The sequence below is a fragment of the Balaenoptera musculus genome, chromosome 16, assembly GCF_009873245.2.
Source record: "Balaenoptera musculus isolate JJ_BM4_2016_0621 chromosome 16, mBalMus1.pri.v3, whole genome shotgun sequence".
NCBI classification, from domain to species: domain Eukaryota; kingdom Metazoa; phylum Chordata; class Mammalia; order Artiodactyla; family Balaenopteridae; genus Balaenoptera; species Balaenoptera musculus.
The window spans coordinates 71,328,267-71,350,916 of NC_045800.1; the positions used below are offsets into that span (position 1 = coordinate 71,328,267).

Consider the following 22,650-nt stretch of genomic DNA (forward strand, 5'->3'; position numbering starts at 1 on the left):
CATAACTAAGCAGAAGAGAGAAAAAAGCAATCTTGTTCATACTTGAATGTATTCCGTCTCATCTGTAAAGTCCCCAACATTCCCCCCAGTTGCTTTTATCTGCATGGCTCTGCCAGGGACTTTATCCCCTTCAGCAGTGGCAGGTTGGGGATTTTTGTCCGGGAGCAAAATGCATTGAATATTTTAAATTAGGAAAAATATGTTAAATTGACTTTAATGAAAACATATTTTTATTGTTAGGACAGATAGGTTTGTTTTACTTTTGTTTGGTTGCCATGGGAACCCAAGGAGCATTGAAGTCTGGGTATTCCAATGGTTATTGTTTGTTGGTACCACCCTCCCCCCAAACTCCACTCTCTAATTGAGATGGTGGCACCGTGAGGGACTCCCTTCACTAAGGATGACTGACAGCATTACCTCTGAGTGAGTGTGGGGAAGGGGGTGAGAGGAAGCAGAGAACTGGGTGGGAGAGACACCCAAGGTGAGGACCCCTCACCTCAGGTCCTGATAGTCCTGGGCCAACCCAGCTTTCTAGATGGGTGCTAAGGAGACTTTAATTTCCTCGCACAATTTTGCAAGTTCAAGAAGCAGGGCAACACTTCTATTTCACTTCTTTCTTTTTTTTTTCCCTTTCCTTCATTTTTTTTTTTTTTTTTTTTTTTCTTCCCTTCACTCAGCTCAGCAGCTGGCTGGCTGACAGCAGTAAAAAATACATTTCACTTTGCTGGTCAAAGGCCTAAAGCCAGAAGCAGGAAATCTGGAATTAAATGTTTCTTGTATCTGGAAAGAGGCATGACTAAGGTAAAACTGAATCCAAACACAAACCCTGCTTGTTCAAGGCTTCCAGAGGGAGAGTGTGTGTGAGTGTGTGTGTGTGTGTAAAGGTCAATTGAGTGTTTTTTTTCCCTTCTAAATCACTGAAAGATAATTATAGTGGCTCAGGGAATAAAGGCTCCCGAAATAAAACAAGAAAGGCAGCAGCTAAAAGGAAACAAGTAGAAATATGACCAGCTAAGCCCTGAAGAGCAGAGCTCCCCTCACCCAGCACACAAACAATCGCTGTTCATATAGTGATTTCCGTTTGGTACGATTTTCACTGAATGTTTTTTCAGTTATCCTGTCATGGTACAACACAATTACCCCACAGGATATGATCTTATCATCTGATTATTAGAAGTTTTTACACAGTACAGAGGACGAAAGCTATTATAGGTTTCTGAACATTTAAACATTTAACGTACATGCGATACCAGTGAAAACAGGTTAGCCAACATAAGGTCAACATTGCCCAATGCAGCAAGCGTTGTATAAAGAATTTAGTATAAAGCAACATGACTGCACCTTACAACAAAGATTTAATCAGCCTCTAAACTGTACAGATAAAAGCAAAAATGCACCCCAGCCCCTAAGAACTCATTACACAGGAGAAATATTTTCAATGGATTGCAACTCTAAGAATGTGGTTTGGGTTTCTGGTGGATGGAAGTAATAGGGAAGAGAAGCAATATATTCATTAGAAAATCCAGAGAAATTCCCCCTCCCACCCCCCCCCCAATCTAATGTAGTCTGAGGACTGAGAGCTAAGCAGATAAATGGGCCTTTACTATTATCCAGATTTCACATTTCAGATTAGCAAAATGCTTATTTACGATGCCATTAATGGATCTGAAATAGGTAAGCCATCATGTATCAAAAAATAACATCTTTCCATAGACATAAGAATTGTAGCAGCATGAGATTTTATTTTTCCCTAGGAATAATACAAGAATAACATTTTCCACCCCAAAGCAGAAACAGTAGGGGAGCCTTTTTCTATCACGGAGATTCTTACTAAATTCAGTCACTGTGAAAAGCAAGATTTTTTTCTCCTTCTCCTTTTTTTTTTTTTTTTTCTTAAATAAAGACAACTTAAAATCAACCCAAGTTAAAATTAACAAATCAGTGGCATTATAACCTTGATTTATTAGCGTCTGAGCCACTAAATTATCATCATACAAGAAACTGCTGGTTTGAAAAGATTTCTGCTTTGTTAAATCTCAACTTAAATAATGGTGCTCAGTATACTAGGTTTTTAGATCTGCCTCATCTGATATTATGAAAAATTCAATACATTTCTCTTCAGCAGAAGTCAAGGGTCAGCAAATCTATTACTGTAATGTAAGTAATCTGGCAACCTGCCAACTCTTTCTCCCTTTTATTATTTTTTTAAACACGAAGGCAGATAATTTTATATTTACAAATTCTGAAATCCTCCAGGGCCTTGCCTCTCTTTCTCAACAAAAAGCAGCAGCTTCATGTTCAAGAAATGAATATTGCACATGTCCTCATCATTTGCATTTCATACAAAAGAAGAAAAGACCCTTCATCTTTATTAGGCAACATTCCCCTCCCCTCCGCGTAGACAGAGGAAAAATAATGTCAAATCTCATCAGAACGAGTAACCACTAATGTCTCCTGTATTGACTAATGCTTGCATGGAATGACTGACTGAATTTTGGGGCCAAAACATTTAGCAAACAGTGCTTAAGAGGAGAAATGAGAATCCATGTATTTATAGAGCTCTGAAAAATGATATTATAAGAATGTCTAGGACTGATTCAGTCTGAAGAGTTAGAAGAAGTGGCAAATCTTTTTTTTTTTTTTTTTTAATTTATTTATTTTTGGCTGTGTTGGGTCTTAGTTGCTGCGCGAGGGCTTTCTCTAGTTGCAGCGAGCAGGGGCTACTACTATTCATTGCGGTGCGTGGGCTTCTCATTGTGGTGGCTTCTCTTGTTGCAGAGCACTGGCCCTAGGCGGGCGGGCTTCATTAGTTGTGGCATGTGGGCTCAGTAGTTGTGGCGTGCAGGCTGTAGAGCGCAGGCTCAGCAGTTGTGGCGCACGGGCCTAGTTGCTCCGCGGCACAGTGGCAAATCTTTAGGGTTGTATATGAACCTCAAACTTACCCTAGTTACTGCGTAGGCACTTTGATGCTATCAAACCAGTGAACAATTCGAGGCCCAGATTTCTACTGGTGCCTTTGCAGCAGAATATCTTAGGGGCAGAGGGAATAAAGTTGGCGTGCATATCAGGGCAAAAATGCTACTACTATGCTTTTAACTATTAGGTTTTATCGTGGCATTAGAAAAGAAATGACATATTGGTTCCACTGGGGCTTCAGACCTGATCTGATCCCAAATGGAGTTATTATACCTCCAAGTTGATTCTAGGGTCGATAAATTCTAAGGTTTGGCCAGACATTTCCCTTCTCAGCCAGAAACTGAAAATATATAACTTCACTGTGAAGTGTGGGAAGCACTCTTTCACCAAATACGGAGCCAATAGAAGGTATGTTTTTCTTTTTTGAAGATGAAGTACACACACTTGTTAAGGTTCCAAGAAACATGGAAAGTTCTAATCTCACATACTGTTCACCTCCAGCTCAAGGTACCAGACCATCACTATAAAAATGGCTAAAGAGCATTTGTTGGCGGCGGCGGGGGGGGGGGGGTGGGTGGGCGGGCGGGCAAGTACCAAAACAAAAGCCAAATACACAAATGTGCTGCTACGTCAACGTGCGGAGCAGTGGGAATGTTTCCTCAGTGGGCACAACACTGGTTGAGTATAATGGCAATTATGCCGCTTTGTTCCTACTCTTTTAAAAGCCAAGCTCCATCTAAGAAAAAATGTGGGCTCCAGATGAAGATCTCCACCAGTTTATGGTATAAGTCAGTTTCAGTGGAGCAGAAAAAATGGTGTGCAGAGTGCGGAGCAAAATATCAGTCACAAAGAGAGCGGAGAAAGAGGACTTCAGTGTCAGCTTCTGACAGACGAAGGTGTGAACTCAAAGCTTGGAGCACCGAACCATGGAGGGAGGCGCCACGCTGACATGCAGGCCACGGGGAATAAGCCAGCGGCAGGACCCACCTGAGCCAAGAAAACGGTGGGAGAATGCAACATGGGTTCTGTGTGAAAGACTCAGCTTGCCCATGAGCTACCAACGGTAAACTGTACAGAGCTCTTTAAAAAGGAAGTAGGTAAAAAGAGCATCATTTGTATTCCACTCTAAGATGCCTAAACGGCACCTGGCCCATTATTATCAACGACCACTATCAATGGCCTCTCGTCTTCAGAAAATCTCTGCCTTGGGAAAATAATCAGCTCACTAGGGGCTTCATTACCTACTCAAGGGCAAGCAGAAGATGAACAAGAAAACCTTGTGAAGGCACTAATTTTCTCCATTTGCCCCAGTTGTGGGAGAGTTGTTTCTGAGGCCCATTGATGACTCTATGCCTTCCCATAGTCGTGGAGTAACCGTGACCCTAACTAAGCAAAGAGAGGAAAGAACGGTGCTGGGGTCCCTGGCTTGATGGATGGTGGCTTGACTCCCATGAAGGAGGGTCAGCGTGAGAGACGCAGCTCCAGGATGACAGGCCCCTGAACCGAATACATGGGCTGTGGGAGCCAGGCTTGGGGGGGGGGGGTGGTGGAGAGAAACTCCTGGGTGTTCTTCTGAATCTCTTTCAAGGGCAGATGAACATCATTTCAAGAATAATAGACAAATACAACTACAGCGTTTTCAACATGATGTGCACCCCCAACATGAAGGGTCCATATGTAAAAGCACAAACAACTGTCGCATTCAAGTCCCACGTAAGTGAGACACCACACATCCCAGAGCTTCTGAAATGTTCAACAATTCCCCCAAACATGTATCACTTTGATCAAACTTTGTAATAACTTGCACAAAACCAAAATGTTCCAAGAGGTTTTCAGTGGAAGAGTTAAGGGTATATTTTAATGGTAAACAATTACATTCTTCTGTCATCTGATACTTTTTTTTTCCTTTCTTTTTTGGAAACATGCTTTCTGAATTTTCAATAGTTCCTTTGTGAAGGCATCTGTTACTCACATAATTGAAAAGATGTTTGTGCAGTGGCATGCTTGAGAATACAGTTATTTAATCTTAATGATAAAGCCCTGAGGACAGAAAATCATAAGTAGAAACCTCTTGTTATTTATCAAAAAGAAAAAGGGCTAAGACACCTAATCTATTCTCAAATTTAAATTCAGGCTGGATGAAAACTATCAATAAAACATGGAACCTGCAAAGTTTCTTAAATACTATAGCAAGGTTCAAAGGGGGTTGGGTACGGGGAGTGGGAAGAAAACAAAAATGAGACAATAAGGGGGCTGGACAAAGAAGAAACTGCTGTTTGGCAAGCCTTTTTTGGGTCAAACAAAGAACTTGCTGTAGTTTACAGCATGACATACACACTTGATTAGTTTGTGCCTGAGGGTGTTTTTACACTCAACAGTGTAAACTCCAACTTCTATTAATTACAACTTGCATTTAGAGGCAAATTTAAGAATTTTTAAATAGAGATTTTTCAAAGGCTGTTGTTTATTTTTTTTTAAACAGAAACCAGTTTTTCTACTCCAGGGCCTGGCTGGGGTTCTGTTTTCCTTTTTAAAAGTTTCTTGAAAAATCCAGGCATTGGAAAGTTATCAGAGCATTTTAGGCATGCTGAGTGATACGGAGGGAGGCTCTTGCTTATGAAATTACCTGACTGTCCTTTGGGGAGAAATTCTTTACAGATGAGAAGCTGCTCCGGGCATAGGGTGCTTACATCCACCCAGTTCAGGTGCCTTATAAGAACAAGCCTGATGGGGTATCATTGGAAGAGCAGCAGCAATACCTTATTTAGTCTGCCTAAATCTCAACACTTTGTGTTAGATTTTGGGGGTTGTTGGTTGCTGATAAGGGCCAGGTGGCCTTCTGTGGGTGTGGGGAAAAGGGAGATGAGAGCGCCTGGGTGGCGGTATTACAGAAGCGTTACCAACAGAGTACCCGTTGGTCAGAGTCCCCGTTACCAAGACAGTGTTTACAAAGGAGATGCAAGTCCATAGATTGGTCGACCCCACCATGGGTGAGGATGGGGCACGGTCTACCCATTGGACCTCAAGGCAAGAGACTGAACAGACACTGAGAGGATAAACTATAATACCTGCCTTTGGTGTATCCAATTTGGAAATTCAGCCTTAGACCTCTCCTGACTGCCCCTTCTACCAACTCATCCCCTACCTCTTTGTACACATTTCCTAGAGAAAGCTGTCCTTTTTGTTTGGATTTAATTTAATTCATTCAACCCCTAATTCTTGAGTCCCTGGTATGTTCACGACTCAGTACTGGGTGCACTGGTGAGTCTCAAGGAAAGCAATACCACAAGGTCCTTGCCCTCAAATGTAATTTCTTTACTGTTTCTGAGTTCTACAACTGAATTATTTTAGGCAGTGTACGATGATCTATCTATCTTAGGTTCTAACCTAATCTCTTTAAGGTCCAGTTCATAAATTGGTACAACCACTATGGAGAACAGTACGGAGGTTCCTTAAAAAACTAAAAATAGAACTACCATATGATCCAGCAATCCCACTCCTGGGCATAAATCCAGAGAAAACCATAATTCAAAATGATACATGTACCTCAGTGTTCACTGCAGCACTATTTACAATAGCCAAGACATGGAAGCAACCTAAATGCCCATCGACAGAGGAATGGATAAAGAAGATGTGGTACATATACACAATGGAATATTGTATATATATTGCCATAAAAAAGAACAAAATAATGCCATTTACAGCAACTTGGATAGATCTAGAGACTGTCATACTGAGTGAAGTAAGTCAGAGAAAGACAAATCTAGAACGTCACCCATATGTGGAATCTAATTTTAAAAAATGATAAAAAATGGACTTACTTACAAAACAGAAACAGACTTACAGATATCAAAAACCACTATGGTTACCAAAGGGGAAATATGGCGGGGAGGGATAAATCAGGAGCTTGGGATTAACGTACATACACCACTATATATAAGGTAGATGACCCATGAGGACCCACTGTATAGCACAGGGAACTCTACTCAATATTCTGTGATAATCTATATGAGAAAAAAATGAATATATGTATATGTATAAATGAATCACTTTGCTGTATACCTGAAACTAACACAACATTGTAAATCAACTATACTCCAATAAAAAAAAAATCCAGTTCAAATTCTAGATCCCCACGCTGGAAGACTCTGCTTATTCCATTTGGAAATTTTCTCTTCTTTCTTTGATCTCTGTTGAACTTATTATCTGTATCTATTACTTCCTTACCTAAGGTTTTTATAGCCTTAAATATTTAACTCTGTTTCATGTATGTATGGACTGTGAGTCGGGTCACATAAGATACGGTCACGCCCAGCAACCCCACTACTGGGCGCGTACCCAGAGAAAACCGTAATTCAGAAAGACACGTGCACCCCAGTGTTCACTGCAGCACTATTTACAATACCCAGCTCATGGAAGCAACCTAAATGCCCATCGACAGACGAATGGATAAAGAAGACGTGGTACATATATACAATGGAATATTACTCTGCCTTAAAAAGGAACGAAATTGGGTCATTTTCAGAGACGCAGATGGACCTAGAGACTTATACAGAATGAAGTCAGAAAAAGAAAAACAAATATCGTATATTAACGCATATATGTGGAATCCAGAAAAATGGTACGGATGAACCGGTTTGCAAGGCAGAAATAGAGACACAGAGGTAGAGAACAAATGTATGGCCACCAAGGGGGGAAAGTGGTGGGGGAGGGGGGAGGTGGTGGGATGAATTGGGAGATTGGGATTGACATATATACACCAATATGTATAAAATAGATAACTAATAAGAACCTGCTGTATAAAAAAATTAAATTCAAAAAAATAAACAAAAAATAAAAAAAAATAAAAAGAAAGCAAATTTTATAAAAAAAAAAAAAAAAAGAGAGGGTCACAGCACCTCCCAGTTCTAGTGAGTTGGCAGTAGTGCCTACGGGCGCCATATTGAGGAGAATTGTGAAGCTGAGCCTGGGTTCTCGGGAAGCAGCATCATGTTCCCTTAGCAGTCTCTGCCATGAATGCGGCAGCATGGGCACATCCTCATTTTTTGCCAGCCCTATTCTTGGTAGATGTTCAAAAAACACCAACTGGCTCTTGAGGGCAGCAGCAAAGGAAAAAGGCAGTCAATCAAATGGCAAATCTATCCTACCCAAGAAAAAGAAACTGGCCACCAATTTCAAAAGTAATCTTAGGCTCTGTTGATAGACTGACACTGCCCACATCCCAAGAAATACTATATGCCACATCTGGAACAGCTTTGGGTCTTCTAAGTGACACAAATGGGAGGCATTTACATGAGAGCAAGCCAAACTGGTGGAAGTCCATATATCGTGCTCTGAGGCTTGAATGAATGGATTAGGAAGACTTGAAGTGAGAGAGGAGCTTTGCCAAGTGTATGGAGGCCCATCACCGAGAAAAAAAGAGCATGTGGAATGAGTCAGCCCCAAAAGGCAAGGTAGAGTCAATGGGAAGCCACAGGTATGTTGCTCAGTATGGGGAAGAGTGTACAGATGAAGAGTGCCTTCAACAGTGGTGCTTCTTCGTTGCCTTCCCACTGCAGGGCGATTAAGCAGAGACTGGATTATAGCCCAATGCCAGAGACAGTTCAGTCCTCATGGAACACAGCAGCCCACAGGCATGTTTAGTTTAGTTTACATAAAATATTTTCAGAAATACTGGAGCCAGTATTTGTAAGTTGGGTGATTTCACATAAAAATTATCTCCAGAACATGGAAGGTCTGGAAGCACCGAGACTGTATCCTTCTAAGGCAGTAAGCGTCGCGGATCCCCCTGGGCCTCTCTCTCGCCCGGCTGTGTGCTTGGCACTTTCCAGCCTGGCCACACCTGTGCTCACCCATGCTACCTGCCCCCATCAACATCTGAGTTTGTGACCACTGGTGTGGAGCGCTGCTTCTCCAGTGACCTGGTGAGAGGGACTAGTTTCCTAAATTTCCTGTCTGTTGCTGACTGACACTTTTGTAAAATACCATAAAAAGGAATTAACAGGAAAATGAGAAATTTTAAAAGACATACAAAATGCAAGTTCCCATTTAAAAAAAATTATTCTGGCAAACTGCCATGTAAGTGTATCAGTGCTTCTGCATAGCTGCCCCATTCACAGAGCACAGATGGGCCAGAAGAACCTCACTTGAGTAACACTGGTCTAGAGGATTGCTAGAGGATCCCTGAAATCTGTGTATCCTGCCTGTGGCCCCCTGAACTGTGTACTGATTAACTCCAAGGATGTCAAAATGAGCACGAAGGCACCAAGTCTTGAGCTGGACATGAACAGAGCTGTAGCCCGCCTTACTTCCCCTTGGCTTCCCCCAGTATGACTGGCTGAGTCCCTTAGAACCTGATGTACGTTTGGCATTTACCTTAAAGCACATACTTATCTTATTTAAAACGTGAACCTCTCACACACTGCCTTCCACCTGCAGAGAAAAAAAGGCCGAAGCTCCATCTGACTATCACTCGGGTTCTGCCCAAATGCATGGGGCTTGGGTGCAGCTCCCCCCAAGTCACTGCCCAGGAAGCCGCCTCAGCCAGGCGGCAGGACAGTCTCAGCCCAGGAATGCTTGTGGGAAAAGCAAGAGGGGAGACTTTGAAATTGGGCATTAAGTACAGAAGAAGATGAGGCATAATTGTTCATTTCCCCCACAAACAAATACATTTGTTTATGATTTTCTAAATACTCAGAAAAGCACATCATAAAGTACTTTTGCCTTAATGCTCCTTTTAAAATCCCTAGTAACAATTTCATGTGCTTCACAGACACAGACCATGTAATTTATTCAGGAAAATTAAAACCAGTAATCTGGTATTCTGTGTAAAGATTTTTTTCCCCCTTGCATGTGCTTAAAAAACATTAAAAAAAAAAAAAAAAAAAAAGAAAACAAATCTGCATGTGAAAACAGTCTTTAAAGTGAATTACTATTCCAGAAAATCAAGCTAAGAGAATTCCACTAATGTAACCATTTTCCTTTTTGTTCCTTTACTGATAAAAGAAAGTTATTCGGGGCATCTTCAACGAAGAGTTGAACGAGAAAGAAAATGTTCCACTGAGAAGTGTCCTGCACAGAAGGAGGTGGGCATTTTTCTTTGCATTATAATCTACAGTAACTTTATCTATAAATCCTGAACAAGAGATGTCCAGAATAACCACACTTCATAAGCTTTGCTGAGTTGGAGACATCTACATAGCAACAGTCTTTCGATGGGGAAACATTAATGCTTCTTACATTGGTGATCATCTGTAACATGAGCAATTAAGTACAGTACTAATGGACTGTGGCCAGGAGCCTGGTACTAATATTAAAAACTGACAGAGATGAATAGGTTTGGAAGCAAAACCAGGCTGACAAAGACATTTTTATGAAGTGCTTGGACCTATTTGATTTAAACCAATCAGAGGCAAGTTTGGACCAGTCAGGCCTTCAGCGACAATGATGCATTCACAGGCATTGTACCATTCCTGCTATGCCTTAAATAAAAACAACATTGATTCTTTTCAACAACCTGCACTTTCATTATTACACTCATTAATAAACCAAAAGTGCCCAACTAATATACAAGTAACATTTACTGAGGGAACCAGCTACTTTTTTCTTGTTGGAAAATGAAAACATTTACTGGAAGCATGAACCACACTGCATGAAAAATACATCAGTGGATAATGCATAGTAGATCACTCACTGCTTCTTCATCTTCTAGGAAAGCAAAGCTGGTGGCAGGGAACTAGGAAAAGGAGCCAGTCTCTGTATTAGAGTGAAAACAAGAGCCCAGGTGAACCGGCAGCAGAGGGGGCGCGCCAATCATTCCGATCTGGTTTGGAAGGCTTTAAACATTTCCAAGGGCATCTCCAGACTAGATGTGTGCTCACAAAACCCTGACCCTTTAAAACTCCCTGAACCTTCTGGAAGACAATGGCCCTTCACCAGTCTAGTCATCTCTGTTTTAATTGTGTTAGCACAGCCTATAACTAGCAGGAATGAATGAAATCTGCCAAAATCACTCAACACAGTTGTAGTCAAGAGCTTCAGCCTTTTCTTTGACCAAAGCATAACTGGTTCAAGTCCCTGGACAGATCTGAGTGTATACTCTTCCCTTCTTTGGTAGAACCATCAAAGAGAAGTAAGACATCTAGCGCAGTGATTCGCAGACATTTCTCCCCACCACAGCACACAGGAGTACGGGTGATTCCTTTAGAGCATCATTCAAATGAGGGAGGGTGGCATTATGGTAAGTAGAGTCTGATTTTTTAAAAAAAATACCAATATTTGCAGATGATTGATTTAACTATTATAGATTACTAATTATTCATGACAGCCCTTGTATCTGACCACAACAACGCAAGAGGGACTAAGATGGCAAAAGGAAGTGCCTACTATAAAACTCTTAGAGGAAAACACAGGCAGAACACTCTTTGACATAAATCGCAGCAAGATCTTTTTTGATCCACCTCCTAGAGTAATGAAAATAAAAACAAAAATAAACAAATGGGACCTGATTAAACTTAAAAGCTTTTGCACAGCAAAGGAAACCATAAGCAAAATGAAAAGACAACCCTCAGAATGGGAGAAAATATTTGCAAATGATGTGACCGACAAGGGATTAATCTCCAAAATACACAAACAGCTCATGCAGCTCTGTATCAAAACAAAAACAAAAACCAACCCAATCAAAAAACAGGCAAAAGACCTAAATAGACATTTCTCCAAAGAAGACATACAGGTGGCCAAAAAGCACATGACAAGATGCTCAACATCGCTAATCATTAGAGAAATGCAAATCAACACTACGAGGTATCACCTCATACCAGTCAGAATGGCCATCATCAAAAAATCTACAATCAGTAAATGCTGGAGAGGGTGTGAAGTAAAGGGAACCCTCTTGCACTGTTGGTAGGAATGTAAATTGGTGCAACCACTATGGAGAACAGTATGGAGGTTCCTTAAAAAAACTACAACAGAACTACCATATGATCCAGCAATCCCACTCCTGGCATATATCTGGAGAAAACCATAATTCGAAAAGATACAGGGGCTTCCCTGGTGGCGCAGTGGTTAAGAATCCGCTTGCCAATGCAGGGGACACGGGTCCAAGCCCTGGTCCAGGAAGATCCCACATGCCGCGGAGCAACTAAGCCCATGAGCCACAACTACTGAGTCTGCGCTCTAGAGCCCGCGAGCCACAACTACTGAGCCCGCGTGCCACAACTAATGAAGCCCACGCGCCTAGAGCCTGTGCTCTGCAACGAGAAGCCACCGCAAAGAGAAGCCTGAGCCCCTCAACAAAGAGTAGCCCCCGCTTACTGCAACTAGAGGAAGCCTGCGTGCAGCAACGAAGACCCAAAGCAGCCAAAAAAAATAAATAACTTATTAATTAATTAATTTAAAAAACACAGACTCTTTAAAAAAAAAAAGATACATGCACCCCAATATTCACTGCAGCACTATTTACAATAGCCAAGACATGGAAGCAACCTAAATTTCCATTGACAGAGGAATGGAGAAAGAAAATGTGGTACATATGTATAATGGAATATTACTCAGCCATAAAAAAAGGACAAAATAATACCATTTGCAGCAACATGGATGGACCTGGAGATTATCATACTAAGTGAAGTAAGTCAGAGAGAGAAAGACAAATATTATATGATATCACCCATATGTGGAATCTAGTTTTAAAAAAATTATAAAAATGCACTTATTTTACCATACAGAAACAGACTTACAGATATCAAAAACAATTTATGGTTACCAAAGGGGAAATATGGCGGGGAGGGATAAATCAGGAGCTTGGGATTAACGTACACACACTACTATACATAAGATAGATAACCAACAAGGACCCGCTGTATAGCACAGGGAACTCTACTCAATACTCTACACAATGGCCTATATGGGAAAAGAATCTGAAAAAGAATGGATACATGTATATCTATAACTGAATCACTTAGTTGTACACCTGAAACAAACAAGATTGTAAATCCACTATACTCCACTGTAAAATAAAAATTAAATTAAAAAAAAGAAAGGAAATGCAAATGCCAAGAACGGGTTAAGGACCGTGCTAATCACCCTGGAACAGCTGTGCTCCAACCTGGGTTTCAGGTTCTGTGCAGGGATTTCTATGTTGGGGGCCCCATGGGGCGCCCACAGCTGACTACTGTCTCTCAACTCTGAATCCACTCTTCTGTGCTCCGCTTGGTGATGCTGGGACTGGGACAACATAAATTACATGTCTCTCTTGTCAGCTGTCTTCCTATTGGGGTTCTGCAAATGGGGCCCTAGCAGGCCAGGGGAAGGGAGAAGGGACCACCTTCCCTTTTGCTTGCTGTTCATTTCATTGCCAACCCAACAATAACGTAGCACGGTGCCTCTCCTCTGAGCCCCTGAAGGACCAGTACTGGCTGGGCGCCTCTACCTATGAGGGATCTGAACCCCAGTTTGGTGAGGTCCACTCTCCAAACTTCTGGGTGGTGATAACCTACCTTCTTTTCTCTATTCCTTCAACCCTAGGAAACCTATGGTTACTGCCTCCATATTAGTGGACTGCTTCACACCAACACTTGTTAAGCAGTTCCCTACAGTAAATTCTCTTTGATGAATACTTAGTGTGGATTTTTATTTTCCTTCCTGGATCCTGACTGATACACTGACCAAACAAATTCTAGATTTGGAGCAGTAACCGACATAGCTTTTCAAAAAATGTATTCCAGTGGGAGACCAAACCTTTATGAAGTCTGCTCCCAAGAATGAGAGAAGAAAAATCTCTAAAAATCTTTAATAATGTTTTTAGTTGCTAAAGTTGGAGCTATCTCTATTAGAATTTTCCATTTTGACTGACTGAAGGCATGTGGGATTCTGCTACTCCAGGAAGAGGTAAATCATAAAACAAAAGTACACAACCTTCAAAAGAACATATCTTGGCATTTCATTTAAGATTGAAGCTATTTTTATCCACACAACTGCTTGAGTAAATTAAACACACAGCCACACACACATACACACACACACACACGTACCTAGTACTATGAAATCCAATCCTTTTTCTATTCCAAATCTTATCTGTTTTTTGACCATGTGATGCTTTGTAATACATTTGATTAATTTTTCACTCTAACTAGGTGAGCCAGCTCACAGCTGAGATAACACTCCTTTTTCAAATTTTAATTGCTATCTGGTCCTTTAAGTGTGACGGTTCACATGTTGGGGACGTTTGCACATGGAGCTAAGGGAGGTTCACTATCATTAAGAAAAACTTTGCAAGTAGAGACAGTGTTGCTAATGAAAATGTTTTGATTAAAGCCTTGACTCATAATCAAAACAAGATGACTGTGGTACCTCAGACACTACCGAACACTCACCCCAGGTACCAGTGCCTTTTCGTACTAGAACTTCAGTGCTGTAAGTGTTATGTACAGTGAGGGTGCGGGCTTTTGTATTAAATACTGCGAGACATAACACTCACATTTAAAAAATTCGTGCAGTATATTGCAAACAATGCTATGAAAAGTAATAATTTGAATTCCTCTTATCAATTTTTTAAAAATCCTTTTCTGGATTATAACACTGTCAAGTAAGGCAATCTCTTGGGAATACTTTGTGAGAATTTTTCATAGGGTACTAAACCCAACTCAATTTTCTATGATGATACCTATAAAAACATTCCAAGTTTCACTGAATGGCCATACTAAAAGAGGCTCTGTGTTAAGTGCAATGCAGATAAAAATATAATTGGACTCAAAAGAAATATGACTAAGAGTTGATGTGTGCGGTGACATTATCTGAAGATGCATTTGTATGATCCAAAGACGGGTGTTAAGCGTGTGGGTTGAAGTTGGAACGGTAGCTGACTATGTGAAGAGCGACCATCAAATTTAGCACTTGTGTTTTATTTTTCAAAGGAGCAACCTAACTGGCCCGTTTGCTCAGCTGACCGTGTCTTGACTTCATTCCATCCACGGCCATCATTAAAACACACACAGACACCTCTACTTGGATCTCACAAGCTCTGAATTTGAAACCATGAAGCCAAGTCGGTCAACACTACTGCAGGGAAATGCCAGTGATAAGGAAGTTGTTAGGACCTAAAAAAATTAAGTCGGGGCTGGAAGTACAGAGCAAGGATAACGCGTGATTTGTGCTAACTGGTCTTCAGCATTGTGGGTAACGCAGTCCTCATGCAAAGGGGAAAAATTCCTGAGGATGCAACCCTCAGAGGAGGCCAATTTGGCATTATTTCTTGTTTGCATCATCAACACCTTTCTGAGAGAAGCTGAAATTATTAGAAAACCAAACCACACAGAGCTTGGCAAGAAAGGATTTCCTGGGTCAAAAGCATTAGAAGAAAAACACCAAGATGGGAAAAAACAATGGATCTTATCTGGGACCAATTTTCTTATTAAAGAAATGCTTACTTTTCAATATTAATGCAGTCAACATTAATACTTTTCAATATTAATGCAGTTACATGGCAACCTCATAGTAACACCACAGACCCCAGAAGCTCAAAGTTTTCCAGAAGCTGAAAGTTCTCATAGCAAATAAACCTACAGAGTACAGAGAACATATTGAATAATCTATGCTTGTGGGGGGTGGGGGGGAAGGGTAAGTATTATCAGGCAGGTGGTCACAGGATAAAACCAAACTAAAGGAACTTAAGCTAATTTCATCCCTTATAACCAGAGAAAGCCACGTTCCCTGAAAATCACAAGGCAGTATGCAAAGTAAAATGCCAGAGGGATATTTTCTGTTTCCTAAAAGGTCTTACGTTCGACCAATTAACTTCCAAGTAACACACTTTTAATTAATCAGTGACTTTCCAAGAAAGGGTGCCTTACCTTTCATAATGTCTGCGGGTACAAGTGGCGGCACTGGTGCTCCCAGGATTACCGCCTAATTCATCATAAATATGTTTCCATTGACGGCGGGCTGTTATCTGAAAAAAGTGGCGATGAGAAATTTAATCTTGCATCATAAGAGATTCACAGTGCCAGGATTCAATACATATGCAAGTCAGAAGAGAACGGTCTATTCTGGAAACCCAGAAACAGAGAAGTCCAAATGAATATATGGGAGACTTAACGGGCTTATAGTAAGATCTCACTTTTAGCATTTTTCTTTACAGTAAAAATGGAATTCTGCTTTGGGCTCTATATTTTGTCACCCTTAGCGCATTTTTATCTGAGGCATCTCCCTGGATATTCACGTAGTTATTTGCCCCCAAGGTCCCAAACTTATACTCTGTTCCTTTATGTCATGTGATAAAGCATCAAAATAAAATAAGATTTCAGCTAAAATATATCTTAGTGTAGCAGTCTAAGTGAATCAGAATTAACATTACTTGCTTAAGGGAGATGGTAATGGGTGTCTGAGCACACAGGTAAAGACAGAGTTTTCATAAAACATGCTTTTGTATCTTCCGGTTTTTCAACTATTGTGATGTGTTGCCTACTTTAAAAACTAAAAAAAAAAATTACTACACAAATTAATTAAAATGATCAAGTTGGTTATGAAATTTATAGTCATCTCAGGCTGTATTTTTATGCCAGCTCCTCTAACCATCAGAACAAAACCAAAATCTGAAACTGTCTATGTCGCAAGCTGTTTATTTTTCTTCACTTAGGTCAGGAAAATGGGATATCCATCAAATCCTATGAAAATTAACATATTCCAAAGTTAAAATGTAAGCTCTGTATTTTACTGAGTTGGGTGAATAAAAACAAACAGCTTGCAACATACCGAAAGGCATACTATGGTCTTGTTTTTTTTCTTTAATTTTATTTTTATATATAAATTAAGATTTTACAAAATAACAGATGCATGATCTAGCAAATGATTAATCTGGGGAAACCACGTCATTTACTACATCTGAGCAATCTAGTGTTTCCTTGAAACTGGGAAGACCGAGCAAGTTCTGAGATCCTTGTGAACGTTTCTAAACAGGGCTCCAGGAAAACTCTGTTAGTGGAATGTGCAGGGGGCAGGGCGTGGCAGAGGTGCCAGTGGCATTTAAACAATCAGAACAGGAGGCTTCTTTTGAAAAACACCCACAGAGCTGCCAGCGGAGTTCACTTAGGGGCTAGAGGCAGCAATGCGTGAAAAAAAAATCTCAGCGTGCATCCAGGGGCTCTGTGATTGTGATCTCAGGAGGAGAAGGGTGGTTAAATATCATAGGGTAAATGGTACCCTTTCCATTTCAAATAAAAAGAACCCCTTCATTTCCATAAACCCTTCTTAACAGACACAAGTAGGACCTCGAGACAATGTGAGTTTTGCACTGTTCAATTTCCCATGAAGCATTCTCGAACCAATTTGTTTCAATAGTTCTTGTTAGCCTGAGCCACCTCTTAGATCTACTAGCAGGTATAACTAAAAATCCTCCTGTATCTGTAGCTTGGTTTAGATTATAATAATAAATGTTTTTTCAAGCCCCTTTAAAAATACTCAAAATACATATTTTGGTAATTATTTTATATTTAGTTACAATCTCCCTCCAACCTTTTAAATATTACAGTTTCAGGCTGATCCATTCTAGACCTGTGTATCACAGAAGAATAAACAGGTTCCCCTTCTTCCAAGTATCTACCTTATTCCTCAAAGCCCTTAGAATACTGAGTCCCTTGAAACAAATCTCCATATTCCCTTCCCTAAGGTGAGGTGTGGGCCCTGGAAAATAGCCTATGTGTGTTCCTGCAATCACTTCAGAAAGAAACCATCACTCTTGTCATTCTTGTAGCTCTTGTGTACACTATATTTTATATTTTGTAAAGAGTTTTCATATCCATGATATCATTTAGTCCTCCTATCAGCCTGTGAGGCAGATGATAGGAATCTCATTCACAGACAAAGGAAACAAGTCTCAGAGAGGTTGCACGACTTCCCTAAGGACACACAGCAGCAGAGTGGGAATGCCAGGACTCATACCGATGTCTTATGGTCCCAAGAGCAGACTTTTTTCCACTACATCAAAGCAGCCTCCAGATCAGAATGACCTGATGAACAGTGTAGCAGGGTGACAATATAGAACTCCAGGGGCCCTTTGCTTCGAAGGAAGGAGATAACTGTGGGACCCATGGCTTCTGCTACAATTTCTCAAATTCTCACTAGTGGGAAAATAGCATCGCTACGAGGTCAGCAAGAATATAAGGGGGTGGGTTGGGTTACCAGTGCTCTGAGATTTTACTCTCTTAAAGTAAAACCATTAAAACTGTGGTTCCTGCCACCCTGCCCACTTGTGTCTCTAGTTAGAACATAGGTTCACCATTAAGTCACGGATAAGTCCCAATTATACCAGAATCCATCCATTCACTCATCCATTCACTCACCAAACATTTATTGAATATCTCCCATTTGTTGGGTACTGTGCTAGCAGCTGGGTGGCAACAGTAAAAACCCAACACCCAAGATGACTGCATCCTAGTGGCAGATACCCAAAAATAAACAAATGACCAAATATATAAACAAAGTACTACTGACTGTGAAAAATATAATGAACAAGAGGCCACTGCTGACAGGGATATGTGTGGAAACTGGCCGTGTTCCCTACCCACAACCCATCATCCAGACTAGGGGATGCCCTGTTAAACACATGCCTATGACAGAAATGACAAAACTTCTTTGAGAATAAATAATGAATTATCAAAAGGAAAAACAAAAAATCTTCCACACTAGGATTGAAACTGTGGCAGCGGGAAGCCAGCATCAGTTACCACTTGGCATTAATAAACCATATGCAGCTGGCTAGGGGTCTGTGTTAGCCCCCCGCTAGCAGGTTCTGGTGTTTCAATACAGTTTTTACCAGTGGAGAAAAGACAAGGGCTGGGCCTTCAAGGAAGTGGGTTCTCAACTGTTTACTGAGCTTCCACTGGCCATCCTGGATGAATCAGGCCATTTTGAGATATTTTCTTTCCACAGGAAAGTCATAAAATGTGCTCTTTCCAACTGCTAAATGCTTTTAAGTACACAGTTCTCCTGGGTATACATCTCTTATTTTTTGTGCCCAGATGCGCTTTCAATTCAAACGCTGACCATAGGCTCTACAGCAAGAAACGTCTAAATCCTCGCCTTGTCCAAACCTACAGGGGGTCCCAGAGCCCTATGAGGAGAGAGAGGAGGACAGAGCTGGGACAGCTCCTGGGCGTCATGCCCCCACCTGTGTACCTCTGCCTTCTGTACTGATAGGCTTTCGTCATGCCTAGGTACGCATTGGCTTTGGGTTTTTATTCTGTTGTCCTCTCTGGATGTGTGTAAGCTTTAAACCCAGTCTCAGGCAGAAGCAATGTCTGCCTCCTGGTATCTGGCCCCCAGCCCCATTCAGCTGGAAAGTTTGATCTAGCCATGGGGTTAGCTTAATCAACTCTCTCATAAAGCCTCAGGCTTCCTGGACATGTTCATGTTTCAACCTGACCTTCTATTATTTTAGGTTTTTAAGGATACAAAGAACTCTGGCTGTCTGTTTCCTAAAGAAAATTCATCCAAGCAGTTACTTCTCTTGGATTCCTGACATCAACCCATCCGCTGCTGCTTACCATTCTAGGGCGCTACCAGGTACAGAGGCTCGGAGGCGGAAGGGAGGGTGGAGGGTTGAGGGTGGGGTGATAGCATGAAAAGAAAGAGACGTCACCGCTTTTAAGGGTTCACAATCTAGCAGGATTCATAACGCCATACAATTAACCATAAAGCAAGACGGAAAACTGAGCGGACCACACCCAGGTAAAGTAAACCAATCTAGGTGCATATGAAACTTAATCTCACTCTGAAGATACTTGATAGTTACTTCTTTCCCTAGTGTGGATAAGACCCAAGGAACTCTGTGAAAAGCACTCTACACCTATCATGTTCATGAAGTTTTCACTGCTTAGGAATACAGTCGCCCCTCTGCATCCACAGACCCCTGCAGATACCAAAATCTGCGGACGCCTAAGTCCCATATAAAATTTGCATATAACCTATGCACGTCCTTCTGTATACTTTAAATCATCTCCAGATTGGTTATACTACTGAATACAATGTAAATGCTATGTAAATAGTTGCCGGTACTTGGCAAATTCAAGTTTTGCTTTTCTGAACTTTCTGGAATTAAAAAAAATTTTTTTTCCGATACAAGACTGGTTGAATTTTCGGATGTGGAACCCACAGATAGAGAGGCGCAGATACAGAGGGCAGACTGTACAGTGGTTTTCAAACTGCTTTTTAGAATTCAGGTGGTGTTTTAAAAGGTGGCGTGAAACTAACTCTCAACAATGCTAATCCCTGCCAAGAAAATGGGCCCAGTGAGTGGGAAAGGAATCTGTCCCTCCCATAATTTTATTTGATGAAAATAGTCTGTCACTTAAAAAAAAAATTGGAAAACTATTTAACCCAAGACACAGTCTTGGAGGCTTTATATTTCCTACCTTTGAGGTCTCTAGGATGAAATAATTTTGGTATTTCTGTGGCCTGGTGAGGAAACAGTCATCAGAAATCTTTTAGGACAACAGTGCTTCCACTATTATATTAATTGTAAGAATGTGTAGGACGTTACGAAGTCAGAAGGAGAGTTTGCCTGCGAGCAGTGTTGCCCAGGCTGCTGTCAGAAAGCCTTTTTCCTCAGGACACCTTGAGGGTGGACTGCATTCAAGGAAGATGACTTTTTTTTCCTGGTAGTACTCCAGGAACTGGAGCCTTTCAAAGCGATATGACATCATCTTTGGCCTCGAGAATTTTGAATTAAGCAAGAGGCTTTGTCTGTCCAGAGAACTAGGGTTAGATTCAGAGGATGTCTTGAAATGATGTCAAAGCCAGCATCTGATGTCAAAGCCTAATCCTTCCAGCAAGAAGACAAGTGACTTCTTCCAGTTGGGAAATAATGGTCCGGTCTCACCCATGGGGCGAGGCGGGGCTGTGAGCTGACATTCTTAGAAGGCAGCACTTGCATGGTCCTCCGCCTCTAGGATAAGATTTACTCAAGACCCGTTTCCCAACTCAACCTCTCTCCAAATATTGCCTCTGGCTCGCCATCAAATGTTTAGCCAAATGGAAATCACTTTAGCAAACCATCATCAACACGCTGCATCCTGGTAATACCCCAAGCTACTCTGCAAGCTTTAATTGCTTCACCAGACACTGAAGTGAAGACCTCCTTAGGTCATCAGCAAAACTTGATTCAGTTCTGCCTCTTCCACGGTAGGTGACCCAGACTCTTAAATGTTTGGAAGGAGAAATTGGATATATGACTGTTAAAGAAGGGTCCTCATTGCCAACCAATCAAAAAGCCAGTATACTGTTTTTGAGGAAATCAAATCCATTCAATACATTTATGATCTCTAAACCTAGGGGTGCAGAGACACAATATACATTTCTAGCAGAGGCAGAAGAGGCCAAGAGAACAGAATATAGCCATTAGTTGAACGCTGTAAAGGCTTAAAATAGAACTTCTGCTCCTTTTTTTTTTTTTTTTTTATTCAATTTGAGGGTTGTGAAGGACTAAAATGAAATAATCCGTAATCCTCAATTCGAACCAGAAGGTTTGGAATAGTTTATAACCACAAACAAAAACAAGCCAATTAAGATGGCCTCTTTTTATAACCAGAAGGAATTCCAGAGAGATGTCTTTATCCAATCACAAGTTAACAGCAGAAGAAATATATCTACACATTTTAAACTTGCAATTTTTTACTATTACTGAGTATTTACATCTTCCAGACTTCTTGACCCATCTTCTAAGGTCACACATTTTTCTCAAGAATCAGAAAATCTCAGCTAATAGTCTATCTGGTAAGGTTCGTGTTAAATACAAAGAAATGACTGAAAGATGCTACCAATGAAGGTAGGTTATTAGATCTTTTTTTTTTTTCCCAAAACATCACCCCAAATACATAAAAAGATACATAAGAGACTGCTGGGAACGGAAGGCACAAAGAATTTATAAATCTCTTTCTTCCCAGTGATACTATGGAGGTTGAAGTAATTACGCACAAAATTCTCAGCAATTCAGAATGTGAAGAACGCCATGATGACCCCATTCAACTCATTTCATCTCCCTGTGCCTCAGTTTCATGTGGAGCAGGGCAAGGATCTTTTTCTGCACAAAGGCCAATTTGTGAAAAATAAAAAAGTTGGGGGGCTACACTTTTCCTTATTCAAAATGAAAATGGCTTATTGAGTCCCAATTTAGATTGCCACTTTACCAAATGGAAAAATATTCGTTGGAAACTTTGTGCTACTTCTGAGCCAAGGAATGTTAATATTCTGGCATGTTTATCATGTTTATTTAGTACTAGCATGAAGACAACATTCTAATCTTTGATACTTGACTTAGATGGGGGCTTCTGAAGCTAGGAGTCGTGAGGTGTAGTAATCATTGTTACCATTAGCTTTGAATTAACATAATCTGGGCAGTTTAAAAAAAAAAAAAGGATTCTCAAATTCTCAGGCCAGGCCCCACCCCAGAGTTAATATCTCAGAGACCTAGAAAACTACTTACACTTTAAAGTTCCCCATTGAAAATTTGAGCCCCAGTTCTTGAGTAGCCTCTGGGAAGCCTTTAGAATCTTCTTCACTGATTTCGAAGATTCTAAGATCTCTTTTGAGCTCTAAATGACAAGTCTACACTTGCTTCCGATATCAGATAATCTCACAGATAAGTATCCCCTAGTAAGGCTGTGATGACAAGGATAGGTCCTCAGACTCTGGACATTGTTCATACATCTCCTGCACTGACTTCAAAACTGAATCCTCATTGAGCAT

At 40.9% G+C, this 22,650-nt stretch overlaps 1 protein-coding gene across 3 annotated transcripts in view; it reads right to left on the reverse strand.

Moving 5' to 3' along the window:
- ARID5B (AT-rich interaction domain 5B) overlaps nucleotides 1-22,650 on the reverse strand; it is a 186,309-nt gene that overhangs the window by 10,513 nt on the left and 153,146 nt on the right. For all 3 annotated transcript variants that reach the window (XM_036827901.1, XM_036827902.1, XM_036827903.1), the window contains one exon: nucleotides 15,762-15,859. In XM_036827901.1, the coding sequence (XP_036683796.1) occupies nucleotides 15,762-15,859 (98 nt within the window). The remainder of the gene's footprint in view (nucleotides 1-15,761; nucleotides 15,860-22,650) is intronic.